General features: G+C 43.9%; 1 protein-coding gene across 1 annotated transcript; it reads left to right on the forward strand.

Annotated features, from left to right (window-relative positions):
• Nucleotides 1-5,287: 5,287 nt before the first annotated feature.
• Nucleotides 5,288-13,750, forward strand: VIM (vimentin). The gene is made up of 9 exons (XM_050915680.1): nt 5,288-5,882; nt 6,069-6,129; nt 10,224-10,319; nt 10,464-10,625; nt 11,150-11,275; nt 11,995-12,215; nt 12,310-12,353; nt 12,769-12,854; nt 13,383-13,750. The coding sequence occupies exons 1-9, from the start codon at nt 5,341-5,343 to the stop codon at nt 13,422-13,424; spliced, it is 1,380 nt and encodes a 459-aa protein (XP_050771637.1). The 5' UTR covers nt 5,288-5,340; the 3' UTR covers nt 13,425-13,750.
• The last annotated feature ends 326 nt before the right edge of the window (nt 13,751-14,076 follow it).

Consider the following 14,076-nt stretch of genomic DNA (forward strand, 5'->3'; position numbering starts at 1 on the left):
GAATTCCCGCACATTATACGACATTTTACATAGATCCTACTGAAAGCTTAAGCTGACTATAAATTAAAATCCTTTATCTGATATTTAAGTTAAGTGGTCTTTATAAAGTGCCCATCATGATCCTTGAACAGTTCCTTGGTCTTTGGCAAAATACAAATTTCATGAAACAAGGACAGCGGAGAGCTAAAATTTCAAATTATCTATTTTTGGGCACCGAAATCAAGACTGAGGGACCTTGTGTATTTTGGAAGTTAGTTCTGCTTAAAGAGTTTCAGGCTGAGCATCAAGCCTTAAACCACGCCAAACCTCTTGTCAGTTTGGAAAACCTTGTACTTTATGTCCCGGTCATTCCTAAATGTATTGCTGACATTCAGCAGTCAGTGCTATTGCTATTAAGTGAAGTGAGACAGATGGACTATACAGGTTGTCATCCTTTTTTTTAAGGGATGGATTAAATAAATTGCTATACCTATGATAGAGCTGAAAAACTTCTCTTTCTCTTCTCTGTATTGCTAGAACTGTGCATGGTGTTTGAGACAACCATGGGACTTGGGCCAGAGGGCTGTACTGGCTTTGAAAATGAGTACCTGATTTGGTACAGAAACGTCCCATTTTGGTACAGAAAACGTCCTAGTCTAGCAATTAGAAACCATAGTAGAGGGGAACTTTATGCACGACAATAATAATTTTTGGAAATGTAAGTCATGCAACTGGGTGGCATGAGTCATGTTCAAAACACTTCCCTAGTGATGAAACCCCTGCCAGTTTCATATAGTTCATTTTACATTAAAATATAATATTGCAGAGAGACTTGGTTAGTTTTGAGTATAGAACCTAGTCATTTCCTTGAAAAAATCAGCAGCTAGTCACACCAGTTTGCTATGCTTTGCAACACTGGCAACGACCGTAAGCAACATCATTTTAAAAATAAATTTCATAAAAGAATTTGCCAATTTCTTTCTTAAGACCATAATTAGTCAAGGAAGTTACTCACAAGGGGAGACTTCAATGCCTGGACATTTAGGTATTCTGCAGCCCAGTGGTGTTAAAAAAAACAAGTCAGCTTCTCCCAGGCAGCGTGCAGGGAGACGTATTCTCTGGGTTCAGAAGAATCAGCTCTTCCCTGGATGCACCAGCCTTTCCTTGGGGCTCCCCATTACATTTAGCTCCCAGAGAGAGGGAGGGACCGGCCCCAGCTGAAGATTTACAGCCAGAATCCGGTTTTTGGAAACAGGAACCCTTCTGTTTTCAAAACCGTAGCAGTCTTAGTCTTTTCAGACCACGGCTGAAGGAGGAAGTGCTCTTTCGGACTAAAGATTACAGCGCTCACTCAAGCGATAGGCCGCAGCGCTTGCTGTAGCTGAGCATTACGGAGAGTCCCTTTTGCTGTAGGATGTTAAAAGTCTTTCATATCCTCATGTTAAGGCGGGTCCCTTTTGCCTGGAGTTTGTTCAATATTCATGGAGCAGGGGAAGTGTGAAGGAATGCATCTATGGCCCCACGCACGCCAAGGCTTAAGGTTGCTGTATGGTACTGACAACAAAAGAGATTGCATTTGCATAGCAGGATGTTTTTCCTGGGTGTTTAATATTTATGGGTCATTTTATACCTCCTACAAGCAGAGACTTTACTGAAAGTGCACAAATCTGATTAATGAAAGTATTCACATCTGTTTAGTCAACGTCTATAATAACTGGAAAGCATATTCAATATTTGGACTAAATTTCTCAGTTTCTTACTGTTTAAATAAAATGGCAAATAAAAAAAAAAACATGAATGCCATTCTTTTCAGTGATGTTTTCAGACCGACAGATATTTGTGCAAGAAATTCGAGAGACATTCTGACTGTTATGAGGACTTTTTCATTTTTAGCGTAGCAGATTTTCGGTATAAAGCTGTTCAGGCATCTGTGCCCTCTCCCTATGCACACCCATTTTCCCTGTTAATGAAAGTTACACAACAATCCAGTATTTTTTGTTACACTTATAGGGCCTGATTCCATATTTCATTCTTGGCAGAGAACCAAGTGCTCTGGCAAAAAGCCAAAAAATGCCAAAATAAATTTTGCACTGTGAACTGAAAGGCTCACAATAAAAGCACCTATTTCTTTTTTTAAGAGTGCCATTGGCTTACTTCTGATCTACCTCTGTAGAGGTAAGTGACATTGCAAGCTGACCAGGCAGCTGCCTGACTGCGTACTGGAATTGCAAATGAAGGCATCGCAATAAACAACACAGATGACAATTAATAGTTTATGAATAATGCCCAGCATGGTGTTTAGTGATGCTGTTAGCTGTCTGTTCTTCATGTAAGAATTGGTCAAGATCCTGACCAGCCACGGTCTCTGAGAGTTCTGTAGCACTTTTCTTGAAATTAGACTGATTACTGTGGTTTCATCTCAATTCAAAGAAGTACCTCTCCATGATTTTTATGGCTACACTGAGATAGAGCCTTTCCTGACAAGTGGAGATCTTTTCACATTTCAAGAGACCAGTTCTTGTTCCCCTTTGGGGTTTGGGATGCCAATGTGCATTAAATTTATTACAGCCTTGTAAGAAACTTAGAGCTTCCTCCATTTATGCATCTGTGCCAGCAAAAGGCACTTCAAGGTTTATTGTAGTCCTGACAACTGACAATATCTGAACATTTCTAGGAAAGTTTCATAGTGAGAAACAGCAATGAGGCAGGTGGCCAAGAGTACATATGGCAGTGGTGGCATAACCACATGGAAATTACACTTGAAACATGGTGGTGGAGGGGGTCATCTTTATTTACTAAAACAAACACCTCCTTGGATTTTAGGGGCAAAGCAGTTTCTGAAAGAAGGATGACTGTTGCATGTGTGTGCCATTAAAGGTTTTGTGGAGTATAAATAAGTTGTGCTCTGTTAGGAAAAACATATTGGGCACAGCGCACCTTTAAAAAACCAACAATCTGCTAAAACTATCAGTACTTCTGAGTAAAGCATCTTTAATCTGTGAGGCTGTTGGTTATGTGCTGCTTTACTTTTTTGCCTGCTTATAGAAGGAGCGTGTACTTTTGTGCCAGGGCTCACAAAGGCTTACAGCTCAAACTTGATAGCTTAAATAAAGAGCTTTCAGAGGGCCGGACAGCACAACAGCGTCCAGGCTGGGCTGCGGGTACCCTTAGCCTCAGGAATGCCGTGTGACCTCTGCCTCCTATTCACTGGGTGAATGGAATGAGCTGTAGCCCAGGACTTACGCTGCAAGCACTTCAGTAGCTCAACCTTGTCAGCTTCATTTGCTTGACTAAGCTTCAGTGAATGAAGGAAATTAAAACCTCAAGGAAGGACCTACATTTAGATACAAACTGCATTCCTTCACTTCTGGTTGCCATCAGAATGAAACTAAAGCACACTTTCCTTTAAAAAAAAAATCCTTAATAAAATATATGGGTTCCGATTCTTCCTGAGAAGGTACAATACCTGAAGTACAATAGCTGAAGTACAATAGCTGACTTTACTGTGAATTGGGGTGTGAAGATTACCTTCCTCTCTGCCCACTGTTTGTGTTCAGGTTTATCAGAATTTCCAGTGAAGGTATTTGCCTTTGCAGGACTGCAAGTTAAAAAGAGTTAAAAATCAATGGTAGTTTTGCATCCTGTTAAGTGCTGAAGTAATACATTACAGATAATACCTCTACATTGTATCGGTCACTTCCCGTAGCAAAGAGGAAAAAGATGTCCTTTACTTGATGTGTCAGTGCAGGAGTCGAGAATATGAGTCGTGCTTTGGCCACTCAAGTTTTAAATTATCTAAATGACAGGGATTCTGTCACCTCCCTTAAACAACTTCTGCATTCATACCGAAAACAATCTGCTGCTACTCAGTCTAAGTTTTTGTTTGTTAAATTTTACGCCATTGCTATTGCCCTGTACTACCTACCTACATCATTCAACTCTACTGCTGGTAGCCCAATTTTGATAGTAAAATTGCTCTTGAAACACTGGGATTTTTGTCTGGCCTTTGAAGCTACATACAAAGATATTTGTCGATCATGTCTAATGAATAATTATAACTTTACCAGGTGCTTTCCGAAGACTCTGATCGTGTGCCTACTGAAATTAATAGCGAAAGTCTGTTGAGTACCGCAGTGCGGAAACAAACCTTCGTTAAAATCAAGCCTGCCACTATCCTAGTTATTAGAAGGATTGCATCCAGGAGCAAGATCCTGATTGCAGCTATTTCAATAATGTACTGTCCATGCTAAAAAAATAATTACTGCTGGGAACGTTGTTACAATAATGGCAGAATTAAGCCTTACCTGTGTAAATGCTCACCCAGCTACAGGGAAAACTCAGCCTGTAAATGTTGTGTCTTTAGCACAGAAGTAGGAGCTGAGATTGCTGTCATGGGAGGCAGCTAAAAAAGACACAAATATATTATTTTTCTGCCTGTTTAGTTTGGACATTTGGCAGCCCTTTGTGAATAGTTAGCATCACTCTTCCCTGTTCTTACTCTCTTTCAGAAAGCTACGAACAAAAAGAAACAGGTTCTCAAAAAGATATATAGATACATCTATATACACATCATACCTATAGAGGGGTTTTTAATGTATGCATCCTGGGTTATTTGGAGTATTTTTGCCTGTCCTGTGGCCTAACATTAAACCTGCCAACCCTCCCTTGCAGTCACGGCCCTAACTCTCAGAGGGGGATAACGAGAGGCAAGGGAAAGCTCGGCGCCCAATTCCGCGAAGCCGAGGATGCCGCTGCTGTCACCCCCGTCCTCCCCGGGCGCGCCGCGCCGCGCCGGGGTTCCCCCCGCTCCCCCATCTGCGGGCCACCGCCCCGCCGCGCCGCGCCCTCCCTTGCCACTTCCCCCGCCTCGGCGGCTGCCCTCCCGCAGCCCCGAGGAGAAATCCGCCGGCCCTCGGGGCTCAGCCGCGCCGCCGCCGCGCAGGGAAGGCGGGGGGGCTGCCCCCCTCCCCTCCCCTCCCCTCCCCTCCCCTCCCCTCCCCTCCCCTCCCCTCCCCTCCCCTCCTCTCCCCTCCTCTCCTCTCCTCTCCTCTCCCGTCCCCCGCCCGCCCGCCCGCCTTTGTGTCCGCGGCGGCGGCCGGCAGCCCCCGCGCCCCCCTCCCCGCGCCCCGGCGGCCACCGCCCCCTCCCCGCGGGGCGAGGCGCGGCAGCGGGCGGCGCGGCGATTGGCGGCGGGCGGCGGGCGGGACGGCGATTGGCGGGGCGGGCCCGGCGGCGGGCGGCGGCGCCCCATAAGAAGGGGCCCGGGCGGGGGCCGCCGCCCTTCTTTGCCCGCCGCGCACTTCGAGTAGCCCCGCTCCGCTCCCGGATTACAAAGCCCGCGCCGCCGCCGCTGCCGCCGCCATGAGCATCAGCACCAAGAACTCCTCGTACCGCCGCATGTTCGGCGGGGGCAGCCGCCCCAGCACCGGCACCCGCTACATCACCTCCAGCAGCCGCTACTCGCTGGGCAGCTCCCTGCGGCCCAGCACCGCCCGGTACGTGTCCGCCTCGCCCGGCGGCATGTACGCCACCAAGACGACGTCGGTGCGGCTGCGGAGCAGCATGCCGCCCATGCGGCTCCACGACTCCGTGGACTTCTCCCTGGCCGACGCCATCAACACGGAGTTCAAGGCGAACCGCACCAACGAGAAGGTGGAGCTGCAGGAGCTCAACGACCGCTTCGCCAACTACATCGACAAGGTGCGCTTCCTGGAGCAGCAGAACAAGATCCTGCTGGCCGAGCTGGAGCAGCTCAAGGGCAAGGGCACGTCCCGCCTGGGCGACCTGTACGAGGAGGAGATGCGGGAGCTGCGCCGGCAGGTGGACCAGCTCACCAACGACAAGGCACGCGTGGAAGTGGAGCGGGACAACCTCGCCGACGACATCATGCGGCTGAGGGAGAAGTGAGTGTGCGAGGGGAGGGCGGGTTTGGGCTGCCGGCGCCTCGCGCTGCCCCCCCCCCCCGCCCGCTGGCGCGGAGGCAGGCCCTGAGCATCCCGAGCTGGGCTGGCGACGGCGGGAGGCTTGGGGGAGGGGGAGATTTGGGGGGACCCCCCACTCCCCCCTCACCGCTGTCTCGCCCCTTCCAGATTGCAAGAGGAGATGCTGCAGCGGGAGGAGGCCGAGAACACCCTGCAGTCCTTCAGACAGGTTTGCGGGGGCTGCGGGCGGCGGGGCGGGGGCTGGAGGGAGGGAGGGAGCTGCAGGAGAGGAGAGCCGGAGGTGGTGGTGGTGCCTGGGACGGGAGGATGGGACTGTAGGAGTTTGCTTTCCTCGCACAAAGGAATTCCATCGGTTCTCACGCAAACACTCCCTGTTTTCTTTAGGGGGATGCTGCGGTCTGAAGCGGGGCGGGGGGAACTATTGTCTTGCTTTATCCAAGTCTAGCCTGGTTTACAAAAAGCGCTCCGATGTGGAATCACTTTCCGATCCAATAAAAGTGAAAGGGGGCCATCTGCTCGCTTGGCTGAAGGGTATTAATGGTTTCTATGGGATTCACCGTGGAATGCAGATACAGGCATTATGGCAAGTGTGGTGGCAGCAGATTGAAATAATAGATCCCTTTGTGTCGGAGGGGAGGGCGCAGTGGGCTGCATTCTTACTAAATGTGTAATGGTGCGGACATATTTCTGGCAAAAAGTGTCTATCATGTATATGGTCCGGCTTTTATACAAAACAGAGCTCCTTTTTAATGAATCACTTTGGTCAGTGCATTACTGGACAACAGTTTCAAATTTAAAATTTTTCATATGGGTGTTGTCTGCTGACCAGCAGTAGGCAATCTGTTCCTAGGGGCGAGGTCACAGCAGTCAAGTCTGCCTCCTCTGGGTGTCTGTTAAGAACATAGAATTTAATCCTCTGTAAATGAAGATGTTAATATAGGAAACAAGTTGCATTGTTTAGAGTTTAGTCTCTGTAGGATGCTACAATGTTATCCAGATAAACTAAAACCTACATGACAGCCAGAACCAACTGTACAAACAGTGTTCAAAAAGTGTTAAGCTCAGGTTTTCACTTGTGCAAAACCGGCTTTCAATGTGGATTAAGCCTTGTTTGGACTAGGAGATATTTAGGAATGTGCCTTCTCAAAACAAGGTCTCTTCCCTAAAACTGCTGGTGTGAAACAGCATTGCTAGCATTCCTCCCAGCTGGAAGTGACTGCCCGTATCTCCAGACAGCTGGGCACAGGCTGACTTCGTCCCAAAGCTCTTTGTAGACTAGTAGATGTCACCATTCAGGAAGTCGTCAATTGATTGTCAGCGTTTCCCTGGGCAAGGCTTTTGACTACAGTATATTTATAGTCTCTGAAGGAGAGCAGGTGTCTTCATGAGATAATGTGTGGAAACCGAGACACCTACTCCCGTTCGGAGTTTGGGAATTCAGAGTCTCCGCTGGCGTTCTGGGGACAGAAGTTTGAAACAGAACAGTTTGAGATACTGCCTTAACTTCAGCTTCTGTTTTTTTGAGTGCTAAGCCAATTTAATGTAGTGTGAAGTTCCATGCAGAAGCATTTAACTTAACTTTTAGAGAACCTGATCTATTCTGATTCATTGCTGAATTCAGCTGAAGGATCCTTTAACTTAAGGCTGGCTTTTAAATGATCTTTCATACTTAATTGGTGCATTTCAAGGCATGTCTACCTCTATTTCAAACCAATTAAACTTTGTGAAGGCTCTAGGCTTTTAAGTGAACTTGGCTTTGTGCATATCCCACATTCATTATCCAGCTCTTCCCTGCACTGTGGAAAGGGGTTGTTCAGGCACCCAGCCTCTAGCAGATCTGTGCGTGCAGTACAGTCAGAACTGGATCCATTTAACCTCCTAAGGTGTAGCTTATGCATAAGAACTGCAAATCATTGCACTAAATCCACTCATGACATAACGGGTGCATGCTAGTGTGTTTGACTTGAACAATGGTCATATCTAATATTTCTTTACTGTGAAAGGGTAGGCTTAACATGCAGGTTTTGAAAACTAAATCTGTTTCAGTATTAAGTATTGTTCTCCTGCAAGTGAAATTAAATTCATAGAACACTGAAGTTGAAACATCCTGTTGTGCTTTCCGTTGTAAAAAAATGCACAGCTTTTTATTAAACCATTATATTCTTGCACTGGAAAGTTGTATACAAGTATTTGGAACATTTCAGCAGATACTTTACTGTTCTGATGTAGCATCAAATTTACTTTTTACTTGATGGAGCAGTTGTACACTTCAGTATTTTAAAAGAAAGTGAACAAATATTTGAACTTAAACTTTTTATTTCCAAAAGCTGTCTGCTTTAGAGACTGTTCAACTCATATGTACTGAATTTTAATTTAATTATTCTCCTGAACAAAGATGTGATTTTACTCATATGCTGAGGGGTGTACTACATAAAATAAACCTAAAGGTTCAGCGAGTTTTTTCCTTTGGGACAAAACAAGCATCACAATTAGTGAGAAAGTTATTTACTGCAGCTTTGCCAGCTACTCTGGCAGCAAGGAGTAGGTCCTGAACCTATGACAAGACTTAACAGGTCTGCTCCTGGCTAACATGAGGTTTGTCTGAAGTAAACATGGATGCTCAACGCTGCAAACTATGTGACTGGCATTAAAGAATCTCCTAGGATAAAATCAATGCGTAGTCCAGTTGCACGTATGCATGCCTTACACTTTGTTTGCTCAGGCTACAAGTAGCTTATTCATTTATGTGGTTCTCCATACACCTAGGAAACACAGATACACTGATTCTTCACTCCCTTACTTAATGTATATAGTAAAATACATACCATATACTCTAAGTGTCTTCAATTTAAGATGCTTTCAATTTATTATAAGCTCTTAAAAATCCTGTAGCTGTTCAGTTGTCCTAAAAAATAAGTCTTCAGGATGCAGATTTCTGTGAAATCTGCTGGAAACTCTTTGGATGTCTGTCTAATTGTGTAAACATGTTGGGTCATAGCCATGTAATTTCCTTCCAGAATGATCTTCAGTTTTTCTGGGGGAGAAGAACAAATGAATTAAGGAATTCTTTCTCTGAATTAAAAAACAGAGCCGATATGAACTGTGTGGGTGTAAAACTGGAATTGATAGGGAAGTTACGGAATAACACATCAAAGGGGTGTTCTGCTGGATAAAGAAAACAGAATAATTCTTCTGGAGTAAGAACCTTACACCAGAGTAGGAGCGATCCAATGAATGGCTTTCTAGGAGTGTGAAGAAAACACTCCTTATTCAAGGGTGCCATAATAGTGCAAACTGCTGATTAGGAATGCTTACACTTTGGGCAATCCAAAATAGCTTTAGAGTAAGCTGTGAAAACCAGATACGTTAATACCATGTGAACATAAGCACGCAGCTGTGTATGTAACTTGTATGAAAGGAACAATCGTCCCCTTTGCAAACGAATTGTCTTGCACATTTAAAATATAAGAAGTTACCAATCAATGTTTAGTCTTAAGTTATGTTTTTGAACTAATTCAAGCTGCTCCCATGTAACATTCATGGCATATCTTCTGTTATGCCTTAAATGAATTTTTGCTGTTGATTAAGACTATCTCCGTCCAGCAAAAGGTGGGGTCTCTGCCAGCTACTCTGAGGGTGTAGGCAATGATGACTAACTCAATTTGCGTTTATGCTCATACCTTCTTTTTCTCAAGGGAGATCTGTCAAACCACTTGGAGAAGGAAATGCTTGCAGTTCCTATATGTACCTCACTAGCTTTACAAGTATGCTTTCAAGCTGTGGGCTGTGGACCCAAAGGGCTATGTGGTTGATCACCAAGGAGTCCATAAGAAATAAACAAGAAATTAAGCCCACTGATAGGCATGTAGGCACATGGGTTGCACTTTTGAGCCCCACTGGAAAAAATGGAAGTTTGCAAATTGCAAGACTGACTCTTTTTCAGTGTAGTCAAGCTAAAAGAGCTTATTGCTGGCTTCTGACCCAAGTACCTGCTTCATCTTCAAGCAGGATTTACACTCACCGTGATCTGTGTGCTCTTGATCATGCTCGGCAATACGTTGACAAAGATGAAGTAATCTACGTATGCTGTGTAGTTCCCAAAAATCATGATAAAGGTGCATATAGTGGTCTCTGAGGCTCAGGTAGGAGGTGGCAAAAAAAGGTTTTTTCACAGCTCTTGATTTCGTGTTGTCTTGGCAAAAAGCTCAGATGTAGCGTCAGTCTGTATGCTACTGAACTTGCCGTAAAAGACTTCTCTAAATCAGTTTCGTAAGATTGCTAATCATTCTTCTCTCTGGTTAGGATGTTGACAATGCCTCTCTGGCTCGTCTTGATCTTGAGCGCAAAGTTGAGTCCCTGCAAGAGGAGATTGTCTTCTTGAAGAAGCTTCATGATGAGGTAAGCTGAATAATGAGGTCTGTGATTAGATGCTGACAGTCTAGCGAGGAAGTAAGCTCTTCACTGGTTCTGGCCCAGAGTCCCCACCTGTGTATGTTCTGTATGTTGTCGTGTAATAACACTGAGTGTCTGCTTCTCTCTAAGGAAATCCGAGAACTGCAGGCCCAACTCCAGGAACAGCACATCCAAATTGATATGGATGTTTCTAAGCCTGATCTTACTGCCGCCCTGCGTGACGTTCGCCAACAGTATGAAAGCGTTGCTGCTAAGAATCTTCAGGAAGCTGAAGAGTGGTACAAGTCCAAAGTAAGTAAAATCTGTTCAGATGCATCAGGCACTTGACCTAACTGTACGTAACAGCTTTGCTGTAGCACTCAGTGTTCCCTCTGTCTCTCTACTGGATGTGAACACAGCCATGGCACAGGGTCGTCTTCAAACTCCTACTCTGGGAAGAGTACAGCTGAAAACATTATTTTGTGCCAGAAGTACAGCATCAAAGTAATGGATTCATACTTAGAGTGTTTCCTACGCTTGTACCTGGAAGCAGATGTTGGATGAAATACTGGAGAAAGGAGTGAATGAATGGGTGAAAAAATGATTAAAAGATGGGAAACATACAGAGTGGGGAAACAAATACGAAAGGCTTAAGTATGAATTCCAATTTAACAATTAGAAATAGAAAGGTGTTTTAAAAGTAATGCTAATATTTAAATGTTTCAGGTGTTAAGGCTTGTAATGGCTTCAGTTGCCCTCAAATGCTGTTTCCAAAAAAAGTCTGTTATACCATTTCTGTTAAAGTGTTACGCTAACCAAACTGGGGATTTCCACAGTTTGCAGATCTCTCCGAAGCTGCTAACAGGAACAATGATGCCCTGCGCCAGGCCAAACAAGAAGCTAATGAATACCGCAGACAGATTCAGTCTCTCACCTGTGAAGTTGATGCCCTTAAGGGAAGCGTAAGTAGAAGACAGCAATTGTTGGGACATTCTTCCCTTTGCAGCTTTAAGCACTGCACTGCAGTTTAATTGTTGATATAGATGTGAATGCTGCTGATCTCCCATACAACACAGCAGCATATTAGTACTTTTTTAGAAGGATGCTATGGGCCTAATTTGCCTGCATGCACCACAGTGCACTGGTTAGATTGATATACTGAACTAGTCTTACTTAAGGTATAAACAATGAGTTCATTCTCTTGCTATAATATTCACTGTTTATGTAACACTTTCTGGAAGTGTTTATGGGTTGTCTGTCAGGTACAGCTGAAGCTATAAAAAGCTGGAGGAGCAGTGAAAAGGAGGTGCAAATCTTGCTGTTGCTAGAACCTGACTGCCTTAAAGGCTGGCTTGAAATGGATTTAAGATCCCTGCAAATCCCCTCACTGAGGACTGCCTGCATGCTGACTTGTACTGCATGTGTTGGGCTTACTGTAAGGGATTGCTTTGCCACCTGGTAGAATAAATACATGGCACACCTCAGATGAAGTAGCAGAATAACCCACCTTGACTTTGCAAGGGGAAGATCAGCAGGTGACAAATTTGGGACGTCTGGGCATTTTCAGAAAGGATGCCAATGTAACTCAACTTCCTTTTTTTTTTTTTTTATTTTAAGGGTCTTGAGGGTGGGGAAGAGCGGCTGAACTGCAGCAGTGCTTGACTTCATTATTCTCTTCCAGAATGAATCCCTGGAGCGCCAAATGCGTGAAATGGAGGAGAATTTTGCTGTTGAAGCTGCTAACTACCAAGACACTATTGGCCGTCTGCAGGATGAGATTCAGAACATGAAGGAAGAAATGGCTCGCCATCTTCGCGAGTACCAGGACCTGCTGAATGTAAAGATGGCTCTTGATATTGAGATTGCCACCTACAGAAAACTGCTGGAGGGTGAAGAGAGCAGGTAAAAATCACATGCAGACACTTTTCTAAACAGGAATTACTAGAAGATGGTCTATACCCATGTCTGACTGTATCCATTTCTTTTTTTCCTTCAGGATTAACATGCCTATTCCAACTTTTGCTTCTTTGAACCTGAGAGGTAAGCTGTTTCTGCTACTTCAGTTTAAACAGCTGTTCTATCAGTAGCAAAAGGGCCCTGGATAGTTCCTTTTACTCTAGTATTTGAACTTGTGTAAATGCAGTTGCATGTGAATGTTTTTCTTAGATATAACTACAATATTTGCTGTTACTTAACCTTGGATGGGAGGAGCTACTTTGTTATTTAACAGATATTTTTAAATATCAGTACATAGTGAGTGATTGATTTAGATGCCTGCTGAAGGTGCTTTAAGGGCAACAGGGAGAAAATGGAGAAGATTAGCTTATTCAGAGCAGGAGACTTCTTCATATATTAAATCGGGATTCTGAAAGTAGACACTAAAATCTGTTACACCTCATTTCTTTGAGGAGGCATTTAATCTAGACTATTGGTAACAATACGTTTTCTTCTGCAGAAACCAACATTGAGTCTCAGCCAATGGTTGATACTCACTCAAAGAGGACACTTCTAATTAAGACCGTCGAAACTAGAGATGGACAGGTTGGTGGTAACTTTGATTTTATTTCTATCACAGCTGGTTACCTTAAAATACTCTTAAGTTAGTCTACCAGTCAGTGCAGCCTGTACATGGTAGTAAGTATTGTGTAGGACAGCATGTGGCAGTGCAAGCTGCATGGCTGAACATACAGATGTAGCAAACAGGCTTCTGTGGAAATGATCACAAAATTCATCTGATAGTAAAACCTTAAGTGGCTGACAGTTACCTGTGTAGTGGGTATTTAAGTTCAGCTGAGTTAGCAAGTTCTCAAAAGATTTCTCACATCACCTGAGGAAAACACGTGGCAGTAAACAGAGGTACTTGTTTGGGACAAGATACTGTTTTCAGACTAAGTCAATAAAGTTTAAATGGTTTCTGCACACTATTTACCAACTAGAACTTCTCATTTATAAGTGAGAGTTGATACCCATTTGTTCACATTTCTGTGGTACTAGATGTTCCAATTCTAACTCTAAAAAAACCAACAATCCTACTACTAAAACTTAATGCAAGTGTCTGTTTTTCAACAGGTTATTAATGAAACTTCCCAGCATCATGATGACTTGGAGTAAAGCTGAAGTGAAGATGCATACTTATTAATGCAGGAGAAATTCTTACCAGCAAGATTTAAAAAGTCCATGTCTTAAAGGAAGAAACAGCTTTCAAGTGCCTTTCTGCAGTTTTTCCATGAGCGCAAGATTATTATGCTAGGAAATAGGTCTTAGATCTTGCAAACTGACTCTCCCTGAAGGATTAGAGTTTACAATGGAGTCTAGTTTACAAATAGCAATATCTTGTGCTGCAATACTGTTTTTAAGTATCTGAATTCAATAAAACTGCTTTTTCCAGCACAGTATGAGCAACCTGTCGCTACTTCAATAAATCTTTGGAAAATGGCTCTTGATGTGTTCTAATTTGTTAACTTCATGACTTTCTGGAAAGCCATAACAACGTAATGCTGGAATTATTATACGGTTGACATCTCCAGTACTGGTGTGGAATGCTGTTTTTTCAGTTTAACTAGATAAAACTGTCTTACTCATTTACTGCTTAGGTTTTGGAACCAACTAAAATGGACTATAACTGGCAGATGCATAATGTATTATGATATTTCTTATCACTTGAATAAAATATGATACTTCAAGCTAATAAAAATTAATCTTGCTTCCATATACTAGTTAACCCACTTGCTAAGAATCCCCGGAATACCTTAAAACTCACCTC

Source organism: Gymnogyps californianus, chromosome 2, assembly GCF_018139145.2.
Source record: "Gymnogyps californianus isolate 813 chromosome 2, ASM1813914v2, whole genome shotgun sequence".
Lineage (NCBI taxonomy): Eukaryota > Metazoa > Chordata > Aves > Accipitriformes > Cathartidae > Gymnogyps > Gymnogyps californianus.